This window comes from Myotis nattereri, assembly GCF_964212035.1.
Source record: "Myotis nattereri genome assembly, chromosome: 1".
NCBI lineage: Eukaryota > Metazoa > Chordata > Mammalia > Chiroptera > Vespertilionidae > Myotis > Myotis nattereri.
Window position 1 is genome coordinate 164,453,310 of NC_138075.1, and position 22,241 is coordinate 164,475,550.

The 22,241-nt window shown below is 39.5% G+C and overlaps 1 protein-coding gene across 1 annotated transcript in view; it reads left to right on the top strand.

The window, feature by feature from the left end:
- STPG2 (sperm tail PG-rich repeat containing 2) overlaps window positions 1–22,241 on the top strand; it is a gene marked incomplete at both ends in the record, with an annotated part of 119,268 nt that overhangs the window by 44,771 nt on the left and 52,256 nt on the right. The window contains one exon of the mRNA XM_081110189.1: window positions 3,376–3,465. Coding sequence (XP_080966315.1) covers window positions 3,376–3,465 — 90 coding nt within the window. The remainder of the gene's footprint in view (window positions 1–3,375; window positions 3,466–22,241) is intronic.

Genomic DNA, 22,241 nt, shown 5'->3' on the forward strand with positions numbered 1-22,241 from the left:
AAGTTAGGGAGCGAATAAAACCTCTTAACTAAGTGCCAGGTGGGTAATTAATCACTTTAACTACGAACAATCATGCTTAAGCTACATAATCTTTACTCCCTGGAATGGAGATAAGAAACGCCCTAACCTTTGGAATAGAGATTGATAGGATTGGAATCAACTGGTATAAATACAGATGTAAGAACACAGAACTTAGAACACAGAAAGAAGAAGACAGAACTGAGAGAGACAGAACCTAGGCACAGAACCTACACAGAACGTTCTCTAGAGATAGAAGAACTTTGCTGGAGAGAACATGGCAAAAGATCCTGGACAGAAACTGGCCTCAGAACCTAGAGAGAGAACATGGCAAAAGATCCTGGACCGAACCTGAGTACAGAAATTGGCAAGAGAACCTGACTAGAACCTGGTGACTGAACCTGACTGGAGAACCTGGACAGAACCTGGCTGGAGAACCTAGCGAGGGAACATGGCTACAGAACCTGGCTGGAGAACCTGGAGAACCTAGCAAGAGAACATGGACACAGAACCTGGCTGGAGATCCTAACCAGAACTTCGCTGGAGATCCTGACCAGAACTTGGCTAGAGATCCTGGCTAGGCTGCTGATCAACTGAACACTGTCTCCGTGTCCTTCCTTCCTTCGCCGACTCCGTCCACGCCTTTGGGAACCCCTGGACCCACTGGGTTTGGACCCCAGCACAGCTAACAGCTATTGTGTACTTATTATGGGTTTATGGGTATGAAAAGCAATAAACACTTTATATATATATATATATATATATATATATATATATATATATATATATATACACACACACACACACACACACACTAGAGGCCCAGTGCACAAAAATTTGTGCACTGGCCGGGGGGTCCCCTCAGCCTGACCTGTGCTCTTTTGCAGTCTGGCACCCTTCAAGGGATGTCCACCTGCTGGATGTCCACCTGGGGAGCGGGCCTAAGCTGGCAGTCAGACATCCCTCTGGCAACCTGTGAGTCCACTTGCCAAAGGGAAGCAGGCCTAAGCTGTAGTTGTACATCCTTAGCGCTGCTGAGGAGGGGGGAGAGGCTTCCACCACCACCGCTGTACTGGCAGCCGTCAGTCTGGCTTGTGGCTGAGAAGAGCTCCTCCCATGTGAGAGCGCCCTGACCACCAGAGGGCAGATCCTGCATTGAGCGTCTGCCCCCTGGTGGTCAGTGTGTGTCATAGTGACCAGTCATTCCCAGTTGTTCTGCTGTTAGGGTCAATTCGCATATTACCCTTTTATTATATAGGAGATTATCTATATACTCTAATCATTATAATCTTGAGAAGTGTTTGTTACTATTCCCAATTAGATGGGGAATCTAACCTGACCCTTAAAGAAATTAGGTGATTTGTTTAAGGTCACATAGTTAGTAGATAGCAATGCTAGGATTCCCATCAGGCTGTCTGACCCCAAAGCTTGGGCACTTAATCACTGCTTAGGTTCTTATTCTTTCTTGAGGTTGTGTACATTTCAATGATAATAAGCTTCCCTTTCATTTTCAAAGATCTTTCTTCATGTTTATTCCTTGATTGTTTTATGATATAAATAGCATAGGGCTATTTTCCCTGTTATTTTAGTAATAATTGAAATACTAAGAAATTTTAAATGTTAAAGAATTATACAGCAATTTTTTTGGTAGCTTTTTATTTATTTATTTATTTATTTATTTATTTATTTTTTAATATATTTTATTGATTTTTTACAGAGAGGAAGGGAGAGAGATAGAGAGCTAGAAACATCGATGAGAGAGAAACATCGATCAGCTGCCTCCTGCACATCTCCTACTGGGGATATGCCCGCAACCCAGGTACATGCCCTTGACCGGACTCGAACCTGGGACCTTTCAGTCTGCAGGCCGACGCTCTATCCACTGAGCCAAACCCATTTCGGCTTTTTTTTCTTTTTGGTAGCTTTTTATTTAAACTCCTGACACATCCTGTTTTATTTTTGGAGTAATTATTAGAATAGGTTATATTATAATGCTCTGAATTGGAAAATGCAGATCTACTCACCAAAATAAATAAGTACATTTTATAAAATATAGAATATATTGGTCTAACACACCAGATAAACTTATTATTGCATACGTTTTAAGCAGAAAATGTTGGTGTAAAATATTCTGTTGGTTTATATAAATACTTATATATTTATACTAGAGGCCAGGTACACAAAAATTTATGCACTTGGGGGGGTCATCCCTCAGCCTGGCCTGTGCCCTCTCACAGTTTGGGACCCCTCGGGGGATGACCACCTGCTGGCTTAGGCCCGCTCCCCGGGGGATTGGGCCTAATCTGGCAGTCAGACATCCCTCTGGCAGCCCGGGAGCCCTCTGGGGATATCCACTTGCCAGTGGGGAGCAGGACTAAGCTGCAATCCGACATCCTTAGCACTGCTGAGGAGGCGGGAGGGGCTCCCACCACCACCGCTGTACTGGCAGCCATCAGTCTGGCTTGTGGCTGAGCAGAGCTCCCCCTGTGGGAGTGCACTGACCACCAGGGGGCAGCTCCTGCATTGAGCATCTGCCCCTGGTGGTCAGTGTGTGTCATAGTGACCAGTCATTCCCAGTCGTTCTGCTGTTAGGGTCAATTTGCATATTACCCTTTTATTATATAGGAGTGCCTGCCCAGCCTGGGTAAGGGGCTGATGGTTATTTGCAGGCTGGGCACAGCCCCTTCAGGGTAGGGGTTCCCCCTGGGGTGCCTGGCCAGCATGGGTGAGGGGCTGATGGCTGTTTGCAGGCTGACCACAGCACCTTCAGTGTGGGGGTACCTGCTGGGGTGCCTGGCCAGTCTGGGTGAGTGGCTGATGGCAGTTTGCAGGCTGTCCACAGCCCCTTCAGGGTGGGGGGTCCTGTTGGGGTGCCTGGCCAGCCTGGGTGAGGGGCTGATGGCTGTTTGCAGGCTGGCTAAGCCCCCCAGCGGGGACCCTCAACCTATGAGGGTGTGGCCAGCCTGGCTGAGTGGCTGATGGCTGTTTGCCAGCTGGCCAAAACCCCCAGCCACCCAAGCTCCCAGTGGAGGCTAGCTGGAAGCAGGTATCTGGGATTTATTTGTCTTCTATAATTGAAACTTTGTTGCCATGAGCAGAGGCTTCAGCAAGCTCAGGGCTGGCAGGAAGCTTGGCTTCCTCCATTGCCCGGGCAACCAAGACTTCTGCTTGCTCTAGCTCTGTGGCTGCCAGCCGCCATCTTGGTTGGGCTAATTTGCATATAGTCGCTCTGAATGGCTGGTGGGCGTAGCAAAGGTACGGTCAATTAGCATCTTTGTCTTTCATTAGTGTAGATATTTGAAATTGCGAACTCAGTATCTTTCTTAATTTTTTTTAAGGAAAAAGACATATTATGAAAATATTAACATCAAGAAAGATCAACCAAAAAATTATTGTTTACATGTCCCACGACTTTATGAAGTAATAATAATTCAGGAGGTAAAAAAGGTAAGTTGGGAAGTAGCTATTTCATCTACTTTCTAGATTCTAAGATCATTGAATCTTATTATGACAAGGTTAAAGTACTCTTAGATTTACTGCATTTAGTTGTCACTCAGTGAATATTGTGGAAGAAACTGTATTTAAAATATCTGTCAAGTTATCACTGTCTCTGCTAGAACACCTCTTGTGACTAAAAAACAAACAAACCCTCCCCAACCCTAAGTTTTTTGTTTGTTTGTTTCAGTAAGGCCACTGTTTCTTACAATTTTCTTTACAAACTGACTTAAATTTTCTTTCCTGCTTGCAACCTACTTATTCTTTCTTTTCCTATGACTTCTTTTTAGTCTTCTTTTATTTTTTCTAGTAAGGATTAATGTTCTAAATACCTTTGAATATTCTCATTATTTAACTTCATGGTAACTTATTTTCTTTAAAGTTATTAAGGGATTTTCTTTCTTCTTATGTTTGTGAATCTCTCTTTTTAAAAAGCATATCAAACGAGAACTAAACATAATATTCTTCATGTATTCTGGTTAATACTCAGTAAGATTTTCATCTTCCTTGTTCTCAATAATGTATGTTTATTAGTATAAAACCTAATATTCCATTAAATATATTTTTTGTAGCCATGTTTCAGTTTATTCATTTGGAACTTGTAGGCAAATTATACCCTGAATTATTCCCCCTTCAATATATTATTATATTTAAACTTAAAAACTTGAAGATTATAGGATAAAATTTTAAAAATGGATTCATTTAGAGTAAGGAGAAATGATTTTTAGTTGAAAAATCAATAGCTATTTTATTAAGAATTTTCTCTGCATTTGATTTCTTTGGTCTTCCCCTGAATATTAATCAGAAATTAAAATATTGTTTATAGAAGTATTAGAAAAACATAACAGGATACTATAGTATAATTGTTTTCATAGAATAGCAATTTTAAATCTCTAACAGGATAAAAAGTGTTAATTTAGAATCATGAGAGATGCTAGTCTGTGGTTTTCTTGTAATCTCTTTGTCTGGTATTGGTATAGGGGTAATGCTGGTCTCATAGAATGAGTTAAGAAGTATTCTTCTTCTATCCTCTGAAAGCGATTATAAATGTCTTCCTTAAATGTTTGGTAGAATTAACCAGTGAACCCATCTGGCCCTGGTTTTGGAAGCTTACTAACTATTGATTCAATCTTTAATAAATATAGGCCTATTCAGATCATCTTGTTTCTTTTGTGTGAGTTTTTCAAGGAATTTGTCCATTTAATCTCGATTATCAAATGTATGGGCATAGTGTTATTCATAGTATTCACTGATTATATTAATGTCTATGGGATCTGTAGTGATGCCCTCTTGTTCATTTCTGATATTAGTAACTTGTGTCCTTTTTTTTCCCTTAGTTTGTCTGGCTAGAAAGTTAAAGATTTTATTGAACTTTTCAAAGAACAAGCTTTTTCCTTTATTTATTGCCTCTATTCATTTCTTATTTTTAATTTCATTGATTTCTGCTCTAATTCTTATTATTTCTTTTCTTCTGCAACAGTGTGGTGATGGCTAGAAGGACGGGGAAAAGGGCTGGGTGGAAGTGGGCCAAGAGGGGGTAAATGGGAGGCATCTGTAATAGTTTCAACAATAAATAAAAAAATAAATTAAACTGATGCACTGAAATTAATTATGGTACACAAAAATTAGTTATAGGTAGTAATATCTTGAAACTGTTTTAGAATACTCTATTTATATGGAGCCCATTGCTCTTTCCATTGTTACCTTGGATCTCACTCAGATTTCTGGCTTCTATTGATCCTTTCATAATTCTCTTTTTGGTTTACTGTAGTTTAGCTATCCTCTATGGTTCTCATATTTTTACAAAGTTCTTCCTCTGAACCCTGTAGTTCTGGCTAATTCAGGACAATCTCTTCCTTTTATATTCCTATAAGGGGGAAATTATCACACATGCTAGAAGAGGGGATGTAATTAATGTTTTTAGATTTGTTTCTCAATGTGGTTTTTATTCCATGTTATTTAGCTTGCCTCAAAATTCATCACTTTTTAAAGTTACAAGTTTGCCTTTAAAAAAAAATCAGCTTTATTAAGATACTAGAGTCCTGGTCCATGAAATTCGTGCATGGGTAGGGTCCTTAGGCCTGGCTGGGTGATCAGGGCTGACCAGGGCTTTCTGGCTGCCAGCCGGGGCCTTCCTTCCCCGGCTGCTGGCTGCTGGTAGAGGCCTTCCTTTGTTCTGTGCCACCCCGTGCTGGTCAGCGCATGTCATAGTGAGTCATAGAATTCCTGGTCTCCCGGTCAAACTCCTGTGGGGACACTTTGCATATTAGCCTTTTATATATATACTAGAAGCCTGTTGCATGAAGATTAACGCAATATGCTTTCCTTCCCCTGGCTGCCAGGCCTTTGATCCAGCCGCAGGAGAGAAGCCAAGCCTTGAGGCTAGGCTTCTCCCCTCCAGCCACAGCGAGGCTTGGCTTCTTCCCTCTGGCTGCAGTGAGGCTTGGCTTCTCCGCACCTGTGTATGCAAAGTAACCACCATCTTTGTTGGGTTAATTTGCATAGTTGCTCTGATTGGCTGGTGGGCATAGTGTAGTGACACCAATTTGCATGTTTCTCTTTTATTCCTGTAGATAGATAATTCATACATCTTACTGCTGGGGTCCAACCCCAGCAGGTCCAGGGGTCCCCAAAGGTGTGGACGGAGTCAGCGAAGAAGGAATGACACGGAGACAGCGTTCAGTTGATCAGCAGCCTAGCCAGGATCTCCAGCCAGGATCTCCAGCCAAGTTCTGGTCTCGATCTCCAGAGAGGTTCTGCTTAGGATCTCCAGCCAGGTTCTGTGTCCATGTTCTCTTGCCAGGTTCTCCAGCCAGGTTCTGTAGCCATGTTCCCTCACTAGGTTCTCCAGCCAGGTTCTGTCCAGGTTCTCCAGTCAGGTTCAGTCACCAGGTTCTAGTCAGGTTCTCTTGCCAATTTCTGTACTCAGGTTCAGTCCAGGATCTTTTGCCATGTTCTCTCGCTAGGTTCTGTCTCTAGGTTCTGAGGCCAGTTTCTGTCCAGGATCTTTTGCCATGTTCTCTCCAGCGAAGTTCTTCTGTCTCTAGAGAACATTCTGTGTAGGTTCTGTGCCTAGGTTCTGTCTCTCTCTAGTTCTGTCTTCTTCTGTCTTGTTACATCTGTATTTATACCAGTTGATTCAATCCTATCAATCTCTATTCCAAAGGTTAGGGCGTTTCTTATCTCCATTCCAGGGAGTAAAGATTATGTAGCTTAAGCATGATTGTTCGTAGTTAAAGTGATTAATTACCCGCCTGGCACTTAGTTGAGGGGTTTTATTCCCTCCCTAACTTCAGGGGAAAATCCCTACCTGGGGAAACAATCTTTCTCAGAGAGGAGACCTTGGTTAAATCACATAGTGCCAAGAAGGTGAGCAAACATTTTAAGAACAGTATGCCATATATGCCAGGTCCTTTGAAACAGCAAGGATGGACCGGCTCCCGGCATCTTACAATTTGTCCTTTTAAAGTATGCAATTTAATGATTTAGTATATTCAAAGAGTTATGAAACCATCACCACAATCAATTTAGAGTATTTAACTCACCCCAAATAACATTAATTCCCATTTCCCCCCAGTTATCACAGCTCTAGGCAATCACTAATCTACTTTTTGACTCTGTAGATTTGCCTATCTGGGCACTTTTTATAAATGGAATCATACAATATTTGTCCTTTTGTGATGGCTTATTTTACTTGGCATAATTTTTTTTCATGTTGTAGCATATATCAATATTATATTTCTTTTTATGGCTGAATACTATTTTGTTTTATGGATATACCATATTTTGTTTATCCATTTATTGATTGATGGTCATTTAGGTTGTTTACACTTTTTTGGCCAAGAATAAAAATAATTAGTATACTAATATGCTAACTAAAAGCATAAGAATAATGAGCAAAAGAATAATGCTGCTTTGAATATTAGTTTACAAATGTTTTCATTTCTCTTGAATATATATCTGGGATTGAGATTGCTGGATAATGTCATAAATCTATGTTTAACTTTTTATGGAACTGTTTTATAAGTAGTTATGTCTGCCAAAGTCTGAAGGTTCCAATTTCTCCACATCTTTTAAACATTTGCTATATTTTATCTTTTTGATAGCCATTCTTGTGTGTGTGAGGTGATATATCATTGTGATTTTGATTTGCAGTTCCCAAAGACTAATGACGTTGAGTACTATTTCATGCACTTATTGGCCCTTTATATATCTTCTTTAGAGATATATCTAGTCAGATCCTTTGCCCATTTTAAAGTTGGATTGTCTTTTTGTTATTGACATGTCAGAGTTCTCTAAGTTTGATTTTGTTTTGTCTGAACTTATGACTAACTTTAATAATGTTATTTCTTGTATGGAATCTTTTAAAATATATATTTATGTCCCCAATTAAAACATTCTTTTAGGACAAGAATCTTTTATTCTGCTTGTTTTTCGGTATACCTGTAGTTAGTAGAGTGAGATACATAATGTTTACTAATGCTTTTGGAATTAATTGACTACAGGTCTGAAAACGAGTTTAATTTTAAAATTTGAATTTAGAGAAAGAATTATTAGGCTTTTTCTTTCCTCCCATTTATCCTATTGCCTAAGAATAAATTTAAAGCAGTAAAATAATTAAACAATAATTAAGTAATAGAATAATTAAATATTCTAGGGTCTTTGGATTTAAGCATTTTCTGGTAGTATAACAAAATATAAGATAAAATAACATGAATATAATATTTTAATGCATGGTTGTGAGTTTTTAAATTTATTATTCCTTGAGTTCTACTTAATTCTATTGTATACACATTATTGTTTCCACATAGCTTTTGCATATATCATGACTTCCACTCTACTGTGAACTTAGGTTAGAAATACAGATATTAATTTTTATTCAATTTGAATATTTTGCATAGGAATATATCTTGCCTTTGGCAATAAAAATTCTTTTTAATATCTTCCTTAACATTAATGAAGTCTTTAATTTAAAAAATCTAACAGCTGTTCCTATTCAAATTCTTTGATGTAGTATGCAAAATTTATGAAGTTGCTGTATTAATGCAAAATTTATGAAGCTTATTATCTGTTAAAAAACTTATTAATATTTCATTAGGTGGCACCAATACTTTGGATCTTTATTGACATGAATCCTTATTTATTCATTCATTTCCCATATTCATTAAGATAAATGTTTAAATATTACATGGCAGGGTATGAAAATTTGCCTTGTAATTCTTCTGAGCAAACCTAAATTGCAAATTTTAATTCTTTGAAAGTTCTGCCAAACAGATATAATTTGGAACTATGTATTTTAAAATGTTACTTAAATTCTGGTTGCAAACAAAATTATAGAGCTGTTATGTTTCTTTATTTATGCTATAAATTTATTAAAATTGTTAGAATTTAAAAAGTTATAATTTAAAGATTTAACTTAGGTACAGTTAGGGGATAAGAAGATGGCGAACCAGCAGGATGGCAGTGAGGAAGAGAGTGTTAAGTGAGGGAGCAAAAGAGGAGTGTGTGGACGTGTGTGTTGTGTGTGTGTGTGTGTGTGTGTGTGTGTGTGTGTGTGTGTGTCAGCTAGGGACAGTTAGATCCTGCAGGACTTTTGGGGCTGGTGGACCAGGTGATCTTAGACTGCAAGACCCTGCTGCCACTGCAAGCTCTCCCGGACGGCAGGCACTGGTACAGAAACCACATCATCTTGAAGGGCAGACTGCTGTGACTGGGAACCCAGTCACACCAGCACCAAGACTGGCCTCAGACAAAAACCGGGATACTACAGCGACTCTGGACAAACACCTGTTACCACAGCTGCAGACCCATGGAAACTGAGATTCCAGCCATCCTGGCCGAAGATTCCTGAGTCACAGAGTGTGTCCCAGTCCCACTGGCCCACTGCAGCAGCATAGGACCGACGCAGCCTGTGGTGTGCTAGCGGGCCTCTCACTGATACAGGGCGGTCGTGCAACCCTGCCCCTCTAGCAAGCCCATGACTGATTCTTGGTGCACGCACATGTAGGGACTCTGATTCTTGGTGTGGAGGCCCCCTGTTGACCTGTGGCGGCAGAACCAACTGCCTGTGACTCTGATACTTGGTACATGCATGTGGGGACTCTGATTCTCAGTGCATGCACACATGAGGACTCTGATTCTTGGCGCGGAGGCCCTACACTGACCCGCAGCGGCCAAACCGAGCACCTGTGACTCTGATTCTTGGCGCATGCATGTGGGGACGCTGATTCATGGAGCGTGTGTGAAGCCCTGGGTGACCCAAGATGGCCAAACGGAGTGCCCATGACTCTGATTCTCGTGCACATGCACAGGGATTCTGAATCTCAGTGATGCATGTGGGGTCTCTGATTCTCAGTGTGCGCACAAGGCCCCAGCTGACCCAAGGCAGCCACACCGAGAGCCCATGACCCTGATTTTCGTTTCAGGCACACCTGGGGGCGCTGTGGCTGACCCCCAGTGGCTGTGCCACCCACCCCCGAGCTGGCAGATTCTTGTCACTTACAGCTCCCACTGGCCCAGGGCAACCAAGCCTCTTGGTGCCTGAGCTTTTCAGTGATGCTTGAGTGGCATTACACATGTGCCTCAGGCCCTCACAACTTGAAGCTTGGGCCTTTTGGTAATAGTAAAAATGGGGAGACAATGAAACAATCCCCAAAGGAAAGGAAAGAAGGGATCAGCAAGAAAGGAACTAAATGAAACAGAGGTATGCAATATGTAAAAAAAAGGAAAAAGAATTCAGTCATATAGTTCATAAACTGGATGGATGAGAAAAATCAACAACCTATGCAAGGATCAGGAGGAAATCAAAAGTGATATAACTACAGTAAAAAACACAATGGAAGGTTTCAACAGTAGATTAGGAGAAGCAGAGGACCGAATTAGTGAGTTAGAAGATAAGGTAGCGACAAAAGCCAAATCTGAACAGCAATTGGAGAAAAAATTAGAAAGCAGGAGGAGAGCCTAAGGGAGCTTTGGGACAACATGAAACGAAGTAACATACGTATAATAGGGATGTCAGAAGGACAATAAGAGCAGTAAGGATTACAGAATCTATTTGAAGAAATAATGACAGAAAATTTCCCTGATATGGGGAAGAAAAAAGTCACACATGTACAGAGAGTCCCAAAGAAGATGAACCCAAAAAGACCCACACAAAGACACATCATAAATATAATGGCAAATGTTAACGGCAAAGAGAGAATCTTAAAGGCTGCAAGAGAGAGACAGAGAGTTACCTACAAAGAATATCACATCAGATTATCAAATGATTTCTCAACAGAAACAAATAAAGCCAGAAGGGAATGGAATGAAGTACACAAAGGGATGCAAGACAAGTGACTTAATCCAAGAATACTCTATTCAGCAAGGCTATCATTCAAAATTGAAGGGGAAATCAGGAGATTCGCAGACAAAAAAAGGCTAAGGGAGTTTATCACTACCAAGCCAGCAATGCAAGAAATGCTAAAGAGACTGTTGTAAAAATAAGGAATAGAAAGGGAGGAACAGAGGCATATAGAATATCAGTGGCTACAAACAAGTACCTATCTATAATAATAAAAGTGTAATATGCTAATTAGACCAGACAGCCAAATGATCTTCATCATTCCAGATGTCCTTCTGGAACACCCGCGGTGCAGGGGCCGATGCAGAGATGGTTAGGGGTGATCAGGCAGGCGAGTGGTTAGGGGAGATCAGGCAGGCAGGAAAGTGTTTAGCAGCGATCAGGCAGGCAGGCAGAGTGGTTGGGGTGATGAGGCAGGCAGGCAGAGGGGTTAGGGGTGATGAGGCAGGCAGGCGAGTGGTTAGGGACGATGAGGCAGGCAGGCAGGCAGGCCAGCAGTTAGGAGCCAGTGGTCCCAAATTGTGAGGGGGATGTCTGACTGCTGGTTTAGACCCGCAGTGGGATTGAGTCTAAACCAGCAGTTGGACATCTCTCAACGGGGCCTGGATTGCAAGAGGGTCTAGGCCGGGCTGAGGTTACCCCCAACCCCCTCCTGTGCACAAATTTCATGCACTGGGCCTCTAGTCAATAATAACATTAAATGTAAATGGATTAAATGCTCCAATCAAAAGATATCAAATGACTAAATGGATAAGAAAACATGACCCATATATATCCTGTCTACAAGAGACCCAACTCAGGACAAGGGACTCTCACAGACTGAAAGTGAAGGGATGGAAAAATATCTTTCAGTGAAATGAAAATGAAAAAAAAAAAAGCTTGGGTAGCAATACTTATATCTGAAAAAATAGACTTCAAAGTGAAGGCCATAACAAGAGACAAAGAAAGCCACTTCATAATTCTAAAGGGATTGATACAACAAGAGGATATAACTCTGGTAAACATATATGTAGCCAATGCAGGAGCACCAAAATATATAAAAAAAATTTCTGGAAGATATCAGGGGAGAGATTGACAGCAATGCAATCATAGTAGGAGACTTTAATACTTCATTAACATCACTGGATAAATCCTCCAGTCAAAAAATCAGCAAAGAAACAGAAATTCTAAATGACTCACTATGGACTTAATTGACATTTTTAGAACATTCTGTTCCAAAGCTATAGAATATACATTCTTCTGAAGTGCACATAGGACATTTTCAAAGATAGACCACATACTGGGTCACAGGCAAAGTCTCTCCAAAATCAAGAAGATTGAAATCATATCAAGCCTTTACTCAGATAACAATGGCATAATATTAGAAATAAACTACAAAAAGAATAATCATAAAATTCAAACACTTGGAGGCTAAATAGCATGTTATTAAACAATGATTAGGTTACCAAAGAGAAGAAGAAATAAAAAACATTCTGGAAACAGATGACAATGAAAACACAACAATCCAAAATCTATGGAACACAGTGAAAGTAGTGTAGAGTATTACAGGCCTACCTCAAAAAACAAGAAAAACTAGTAATAAACTATCTAACTCTGTAAATTGAAATGTTAGAAAGAGAGCAACAAGAAAAGCCCATTGTGAGCAGAAGGAAGGAGATAATAAAGATCACAGCGGAAAGAAATGACATAGAGGCAAACAAACAAATACAAAAAAAAACAAAACAAAACCAATACAAAAGATCAATGAAACCAAGAGCTGGTTCTTTGAAAGGATAAACAAGGTTGATGAACCTCTAGACAGGCTCACCAAGAAGCAAAGAGAAAGCACCCAAATAAACAAAATCAGAAATGAAAGAGGAAAAATAACAACAGACCCCACAGAAATACAAAGAATTGTAAAAAAAAATACTATGAGCAACTCTATTCCAACAAACTAGTCAACCTAAAAGAAATGGACATATTCCTAGAAAAATACGACATCCAAAACTCAATCAGGAAGAATAAAAAAAAATATGAATAGGCCAATAACTATGGAGGAAATTGAAGCAGTAATAATAATAATAAAAAAAACCTTCTAGCCGAAACCGGTTTGGCTCAGTGGATAGAGTGTCGGCCAGTGGACTGAAAGGTCCCAGGTTCGATTCCGGTCAGGGGCATATACCTGGGTTGCAGGCACATCCCCGGTGGGGGATGTGCAGGAGGCGGCTGGACGATGTTTCTCTCTCATCGATGTTTCTGACTCTCTATCTCTCTCCCTTCCTCTCTGTAAAAAATCAATAAAATATATTTTTCTTTTTTTAAAAAAAAACTTCTAATAAACAAATGCCCTGGACCAGAGGGCTTCACAGGAGAGTTTTATCAAGCATTCAGGAAGAACTAAATCCTGCCCTCCTTCGACAATTCAAAATATTCAAGAGGAAGGAACACTTCCAAGCTCTTTCTATGAAGCCAGCATTACCCTAATCCCCAAACCGGATAAAGACAATAAAAAAAAAAAGAATTACAGGCATTATCCCTCATGAACATAGATGCCAATTTTCTCAACAAAAATTCTAGCACATCGGATCCAGCATTACATTAGAAAGATCATACACCATGGCCAAGTGGGATTTATTCCAGGGATGCAGAGATGGTACAATATCCACAAATCAATAAACGTGATACATCACATAATCAAATTGAGAGATAAAACTCACATAATCATATCAATTGATGCATAAAAAGCATTTGACAAAATCAAACACCCTTTCTTGATAAAAACTCTTAGCAAGATGGGAATAGAAGGATCAGACCTCAACACAATAAAAGCCATATATGACAAACCTACAGCCAACATCCTACTCAATGGGCAAAAAATAAAACTGCTGACTTAAGAACAGGAACAAGACAGGGATGCCCAGTCTCACCACTCCTGTTTGACATAATACTGGAGACCTAGCCATAGTGATCAAACAAGAAGAAGAAATAAAAGGCATCCAAATTGGAAAAAAAGAAGGAAAATTGTCATTATTTGCAGATGAAATGATATTGTACATAGAAAACCCTAAAGACTCTATCAAAAAACTAGTATAATTAATAAATGAATTTGGCAATGTAGCAGCATAAAAAATTAATGCCAAGAAATCTATGGCTTGTTTTTATACACCAATAATGAACTCACAGAAAGAGAAACTAAAAAAAAAAAAAATCCCATTTACCATTGCAATTAAAAAAAATAAGATACCTAGGAATAAATTTAACCAAGGAGGTAAAGGACCTGTACTCAGAAAATTACAGGACACTGAAAAAAGAGATAGAGGAAGACATAAACAAATGGAAGAACATACCATGTTCATGGATTGGTAGAATCAACATCATTTAAATGTCCATACTACCCAAAGCAATCTATAAATTCAGTGCAACCCCCATTAAAATACCAATGACATACTTTAAAGACCTAGAACAAACTCTCCAAAAATTCATCTGGAAAAAAATAAGACCCCCGAATAGCTGCAGCAATCTTGTGAAAGAAGAACAAAGTTGGAGGGATCACAATACCAGCTAGCAAGATACATTACAAAGCCACTGTCCTCAAAATTGCTGGTACTGGCATAAGAACAGACATATAGACCAGTGGAACATAACAGAGAACCCAGAAATCGACCCAAGCCATTATGCTCAATTAATATTTGACAAAGGAGGCAAGAGCATACAATGGAGTCAAGATGGTCTCTTCAATAAATGGTGTTGGGAAAATTGGACAGATACATGCAAAAAAAAAAAAAAATGAAACTAGACCACCAACTTACACTATACAGAAAAATAAACTCAAAATGTATAAAGTACTTAAACGTAAGACGGAAAACCATAAAAATCTTAGAAGAAGCCATAGGCAACGAAATCGGAGACATTTGTTGTAGCAATATCTTTACTGATACAGCTCCCAGGGCAATGGGAACTAAGGAGAAAATAAACAAATGGGACTACATCAAAATGAAAAGCTTCCACCTACCAAAAGAAACCATCACCAAAACAACAAGGAAGCCCACTGCATGGGAGAAGATATTTGCAATGTTATCTCTGATAAGAGTTTAATCTCCAAAATTTATAGGGTACTCATACATCTTAACAAAAGGAAGATAAACAATCCAATCAAAAAATGGACCCAAATAGACACTTTTCAAAAGAGGACATACAGAAGGCCAAGAGACATATGAAAACATGCTCAAAGTCACTAATCATCAGAGAGATGCAAATCAAAACAACAATGAGGTACCATCTCACACCTGCCAGAGGCAATCATCAACAAATCAACAAATGACAAGTGCTGGCAAGGATGTGGAGAATAAGGAACCCTCATGCACTGCTGGTAGGAATGCAGACTGGTGCAACCACTGTGGAAAACAGTGTGGCGTTTCCTCAAAAAACTAAAAATGGAACTTCCATTTGACCCAATAATCCCACTTCTAGGACTATATCCCAGGAAACCAGAAACACCAATCAGAAAGGATATAAACATCCCTATATTCATAGCAGCACAATTTACCATAGCTAAAATTTGGAAACAGGCTAAGTGCCCATAAGCAGATGAGTGGATTAGGAAACTGTGGTACATCTACACAATGGAATACTATGCTGATGTAGAAAAGGAAGAATTCTTACCATTTGTAACAGCATGGATGGAACTGGAGAGTATTATGCTATGGGAAATAAGCCAGTCAGAGAAAGATAAATATCACATGATCTCACTCATTTGTGGAATATTAATGAACATTATAAACTGATGAACAATAATAGATACAGAGACAAGGGGGCATCTATTGGACTGTCAAACTTAAGTAGGGAGGCAGGGGAGGTTTTGGGGGGTAAGAGATTAACCAAAGGACTTGGCTGCATGCATATAAGCATAACCAATGGCCACAGACACTAGGGGGCTGAGGGCATGTGCCGGGAGGTGGGGGAATCTGGGGGAGGTCAATGGGGGAAAAGGAGACATATGTACTACTATTTGTAATACTTTAAACCATAAAAATATATAAATAAAAATAAAGGTGTAATTTATAAACTAGGTTTTCCCCTTAAGTAGTAGATTGCCTAAATATAATTTACTAATCTTAAGTTGCTCTCAAGTAGAAAGGTATTATTTCATATAAGTAAAAATATGCTAAAAAGATTAATAACAAGGACATAAGAGAGAGAAATAATATATCCTTTTGTGATTATTTTTTGAAGCCTGCCATTATAGTATTAATGATTTTGTCTATGACTGGGTTGTCCCATTATTTCTGATGCAAAAAAATTACCATTTTACTTTTCATTACTAGTCTTTAATATTTATTAAATTACCTAATAGTTTGCATTATAATAGGCACTTGGCAATTTATTGCACTTAGTAATGATGAGTAGTACAAAGCTTCTTGAATCAAGAAATTAACACTTTGATGGCAAGTACAAATAGGTAAACAATGATATGATAATATTCAAACAAAGTACTATGAAACTTCAGAAGAGAAACTCATGGATTCTGCTTGGCGGATGATAGAAGTCAAGAAAGGATATCAAAGTATGATTGAGTTGTATTTTGAAGGATGTGTAGGTAATTTTTGTCAGATGGATAGAAAACTACAGGTAAAGAGGATGTGGAAAGCCATAAAGATTTGAGAAAAACTTTTTATTTTTAGCTAGAGGTGATAGTGATCCAGTGAATGTTTTAAGTAGGAGATTCACAAACAGTTTTAAAATTTTATAAGAACATGACAGTCATCTGTAAGTCAAATTGATGACATATGGGGAAAGGGAGGGAGAAAGAAGTCAGGATGTGGTACCTAGTGATTCAATAGTGAGTCCCTGTATTAAGATAGTGAAATGAACCTGGAAGTGAGGGGAAAGTGACATTTGAATGTTAGCATTGATTTTCGTCTAGTAATTAATATGATGTGAGAGGATGAGGGGGAAGGATGTATTAAGGATGACTCCTAGATTTCTCACTTAGAATGCCTCATGAATGGTGTAGTGAGTTAGAGAGAATATAGAAACCATGCCATACTGTGTGTGTGTGTGTATGTGTGTGTGTGTAATACTGAGGAATCAGATTATTTTAAACATGTATTTGTTATATAGGCATAAATGTTTTGAAGATAGTCAGAAAATTGAGAAAAATGTTGACAGGAGATTTAGAAATTAATTTTTGGGTTAAATTACATAATTCAAAAGGAGTAAGGATCGAGTGTGGAGATTGACTTTTTTTTTTTTTTTAACAAGTATTCCTCTAATGCATTGTTAGGTTAGTAAATACTATATAAGCAAATAGGAGTTGAATGAAGATTGAAGGTATTTGATTATGAAAAAAACCCACAATCTTATTTTTGCCAATGGCAGTGGTCAGCAAACTGTGCCTCACGAGCCACATGCGGCTCTTTGGCCCCTTGAGTGTGGCTCTTCCACAAAATACCACATGTGGGCGTGCACATACAGTGCGATTGAAACTTCGTGGCCCATGTGCAGAAGTTGGTTTTTGGTTGGGCGAGTCTCTTTTGAAAAAGTGGTGTTAGAAGAAGTGGGGGGTGTCGGTTGGTTGGGCGACGGGAGACGCGGCGCAGGTGGGCCCTGGGATACGCAGCGCGGGGGAGATGCGTGCGATTCATGCATAAGTTGAGTGAGCCAGTCAGTCAGCAGTCTCATGTGCAGTGGTTAGTGCTAGTCGCTTCCACAAATAGCGTGTGGGTGACAAAAGATAGAGGAAACAAGTATACAAGACGAGTGTGGATGGGAGAGTTGGAAGGGGTCGACTTCAGCAAACGTACCTCAATCAGATTGAGGACGTTTTTAGCAAAGGCCAGCTTAGGAGTACCCTAATTAAGTTAATAACAATGTACCTACCTATATAGTTTAAGTTTAAAAAATTTGGCTCTCAAAAGAAATTTCAATCGTTGTACTGTTGATATTTGACTCTGTTGACTAATGAGTTTGCCGACCACTGGCCTGTGGGATATTTTCTTTTTCTTTCTTTCTTTTATAAAAAATTCATTACCCAAAGATATGTGTTATTATTTTTTTAAAAAATTGATTTTAGAGAGGAAGGGATGCTCCTATGGGATATTTCTTATACTTCCAGGTATCTTTTGCTTTTTTCTGATGTTTAGACTGTTTCATATATCCACACTAGCTGAATAAATGACCCCTGTGTAAGTGATGTGTTGCTATAAAACAAGGAATGGTTATGAAATAAATCAAAGAGACCTCACTTTCAACTTTGAAGTGTAGAAAAATACGATAGGGATTATGAATTAGAAAATATGGATCTGAAATTTTGCTTCATCTCTTATTACTAAGTGTGGATATTGAAAAGTAACTTAATTTCTCTGAAGGTTTTTATTGATAAAACTAGAGGCCCAGTACACGAAATTTGTGCATGGGGTAGGGGAGCGGGGGAAGGAATGGGGCTCAGCCAAGCCTGCACCCTTTCACAGTCCAGGAGCCCTCAGGGGATGTCTGACTACATTTTTAAAAAATCACCCTGTACTTAATTTTCTTACTAACTCCTTTTAAACTCCTCTCACTCTCACATTCTGTTTCTTCATTTCATTTAACTATTTTCCTGGCCTCACCCCATTTTAGCATCCTTGTCTTTCCTGCTTTCTTTACCTCCCTCCCTTTGAACCTCCCATGGCCCCTCTCCTTCCCCCACTCCTCCTTTCTCTCCATTCCACTGTCTGTCTCCTTCTTACTCCTCCCCCCTTCCCCCCATTTGCCTTTCCCTTGTGAGCCTGAAACCTGCCTCCCTCTCTCCTTCCCTATTATTACCCCCCCTCCCCCCGCCCTTTTCTCTCTGGGACCTGTTTCCAGCCCCACCTGAGCACACTTTGATATTAAAGCTTCCGTTCAGGGGGCGTTAACCCCCAGCCGAGGGCCCAGCCCCAGCCAGGCCTTTGCTGTCTCCCACTTCCCCGGCTTCCCCGCCGCCATTCTCCTCCCATTCCCTGTCCAGGATGCCCCAACTTCTAGTCAACAAAGTACACTTAATGCGCCACCATTGTAACTCTGGCCAGTGGCTTTGGCGTCCAGACATCAGGGGTGAAAGCGGTACCCTCCTTAGTGATCGACTTTGCCCCAGCTAAGCTGCGCCTCCCCTCCCAGCGCGGGATGCCTGGCCCAGCGAGGTTGGCCGAGGCCCATGCCACCTGGGCGCTGCTGCCATGGAGCAGGACCGTCTCCACCCAGAAGACCTTGGACCGTCCACTCTTCCATCCCAACATCCTGCACCAGGGCAACAGCCCTCCTTCAGCATCTGGGTAGGGCTTCCCGCTCTGCGCCACCTGTGCCCCGCCCCTCGCCCCGTGCAGCTGCTTCACCGCCCCCCCTCCTCCCCCCGTGGTTGCCACCCCCTCCCACGTGCAGCCCCGAATTTAATTCCCTTTTCCATTCCTGCATTTTTTCTTTTTTAAAAATTTTGTTTTATTGCTTAAAGTATTACAAAGAGTATTACATATGTCTCCCTTTTTTTCCCCCCTTGACCTTACCCCTCCTGCGTTTTTTTCTTGTTCTCTTTCGGTATTTCTATTTCTTCTCTCAGCCTGTCTGCATGCAGGCCTGCCTTCCTCTCCCTCTCCTTTATTATCCCCTCTTATCGCATCCTATCCTACCTACCCCGGGACTTGCAGCTGCCTGAGTAGGAGGCAGGGATGCAGCCTGCTGAACGGATATTACATGACAGTGTCCTGTACAACTTGCGTATTCCTCTATTATTAATGTAGGTGGGAGTTATGACAATTCCAATTTCACAGTATTGTATAAGAAATGAGATAATGCATGTGAAAGAACCCATTTTGTTGAAAGCATTACATATATTAATTGTTTCTAGTAAATAATCACAGAAGCAACCACATGTACTTTGTGTTTATACACTGTTTTTGATAATAAAAATTTTGCTACATCACTGCCTTTATATAAATAAAACTGGTATATTTGGTAATGTGATTATCTTGCTGCTCTATTTATTTTAACTTATTTGAATGGTCTTATTATTTTTCTCTTTTAAAAAGTTCACATGGAATTTTTTATTGGATATTTTAGACTTATTAGGCTAAAGGAACACCTTTTTCTCTTTAAAAGTAACTATTGGGATGGTGTGTGTGTATGTATGTATAACATTGCGTACATGTGTTCACATTTGAATTTTAACTTTTAAGGATGCAGGTCATCTTAATGAAAGTCAGTCATGGTTCCCACTCCAGTAAATTGATTTGCTATAAGAATAAATAGTCCATTAGTGACTGAAGCAACCACTGGTTGTTTTAAATCTCCAGGTAGAAAGTGAAATTTAATAGTTTATAAACTGTAGAAACTTCCTCAAACTTAATTATAACAATTACTTTAAAACTAGAGGCATGGTGCATGGATTCATGCATGGGTGGAGTCCCTCTGGGTGGCCTGAAGGGATCTGGCCGAAACCCTCAGTCCAACGTGGCCTGCAGCTCCTACCTGCCGCTCCTGTTCATCCCAGCCCCACTGTGCCTGCCATGGGCTCGTGCCCAATCAGTCTCGATCGGGAGAGGCTTACTCTGCCACAGCAGCGCTTGCCAGCCATGAGCCCTGTGTCTGGTGCTCTCCCAAGGGGAGTGGCCTGTGGGATCGGGCTGAAACATGCTCTTCAATATCCCCTGAGGGGTCCTGGATTGCAAGAGGGCGCAGACCAGGCTGAGGGACCCCACTGGTGCACAATTGGTCCGGGGAGGGACCGCAGGAGGCCTCCAGGGTGTGTCTGGCCCATCTTGCCCAGTCCCGATCAGCTGGACCCAAGCAGCAAGCTAACCTACTGGTCGGAGCATCTGCCCCCTGTTGGTCAGTGCACATCATAGTGAGCGGTTGAGCAGCCTTAGCATATCATTAGCATATTATGCTTTGATTGGTTGTTCGGTTCTGCAGTTCAGTCTATTTGCATATTACCCTTTTATTATATAGGATAATATTTCTCATAGCTTTATGTATAAATGTGCATATTTTGAAAAATATGTTTCCACTTTTTGACTGTATATACTTTTTTATATGTATGAATTTATCTAAGTATCAATTTATGGCTTTATTGGATTTTCTTTAAGAGTTTAAGTATAATTTTACTCTGAAAAAACAACTGCAGAAATTATAATTCTTGAGTCTTACCCACAACATCTTTTAGAAAGTAAAATGACTATCTCTATACATTTTTTATGGGTATATAAATATTTCACAAATTGGTCTCTGTAAACAGTCAGTTTGGACTATGGCATGAAATAATTTTATTTCAAAGCAGATATTGACAATATTTTAAAAAGTAAAATTTTAGAGAAATTGATATGTGTGACAAAATTACATATACATGTACCTGAATAGTTTTATGACATAAAAAAATATTACCTTTTGTATTTTGCTGCATCATAACATGGAGTGGATATCTTGTGGGTCAGTCAATGGAGAAATTTAGGAGGAATTAATTTTTCAATAGTACTAGCAAGTTTATTTTAAAAGTCTGAGTCTAATAAGAGTAATAGTTTATAATAATTGATAAAGACAAGTAGTAAAGAGTGAGTTTATAAGAAAAAGCGAAAGCCATGTCCTGTTAAGACTAATGAGTATGTGAATTACTCATTTTGCTTTCAAACTATACCTTTTATTTAGGTGATCAATCAGTCAACAGTGGCAGGTAGTGACCATTAGGTGGATTCATTAACACCCTGCAGCCTGCATGTACAGGGTGACTCACATCTGTCTTCATTAGAAGTTTCCTAGTTGCCAGTAGTGAACAGATGGGTCATTATTGCCAACACTGCCCTCTGGGCCTACCTGGAGGACACACAAAGTCATCCTATACAGGATACATATCCACATTTACATACTAGGCTATGAGCGAAATATTTTGAGTAATGGTGATATATTAAAATATTTTTAACTAGAAGCTGCCCATGTAGATTTGTATTTGTAAAAAATTTTTACAAAGTATTATTTTGGAGGAGAGGGAAGTTATTTAAGTATGAATGTATACCTATTCTGAACATCTGTAAAAGCCAGGATATAATTGAGTTATAAATTAGGCATAAGTTGATAAATTTTTATTTAGATTATTTGAATTTAATAGTATGCTGAAAGACTTTAATAGAAAAATAAATGTGTAATAGATATGGTTATTATTGATGTTTTATATCACAAGTACAATGTATTTCAAGATTTCCTTCCATTTATCTAATAGAGTTCAAGTAAGATTATACCTTATAACAAAAGACATTAAACTCCAAGTTTAAGATAGTAAAAACTTACAGATCTATATATTTAATCCGCCTAATTGACTTAAGTAAAAGAAAATTTATATTCTTGTCAAAATATGCAATTTTAGTATTGAATTATATTTTGAGACTGTCTATTTATTTCAGTGGCA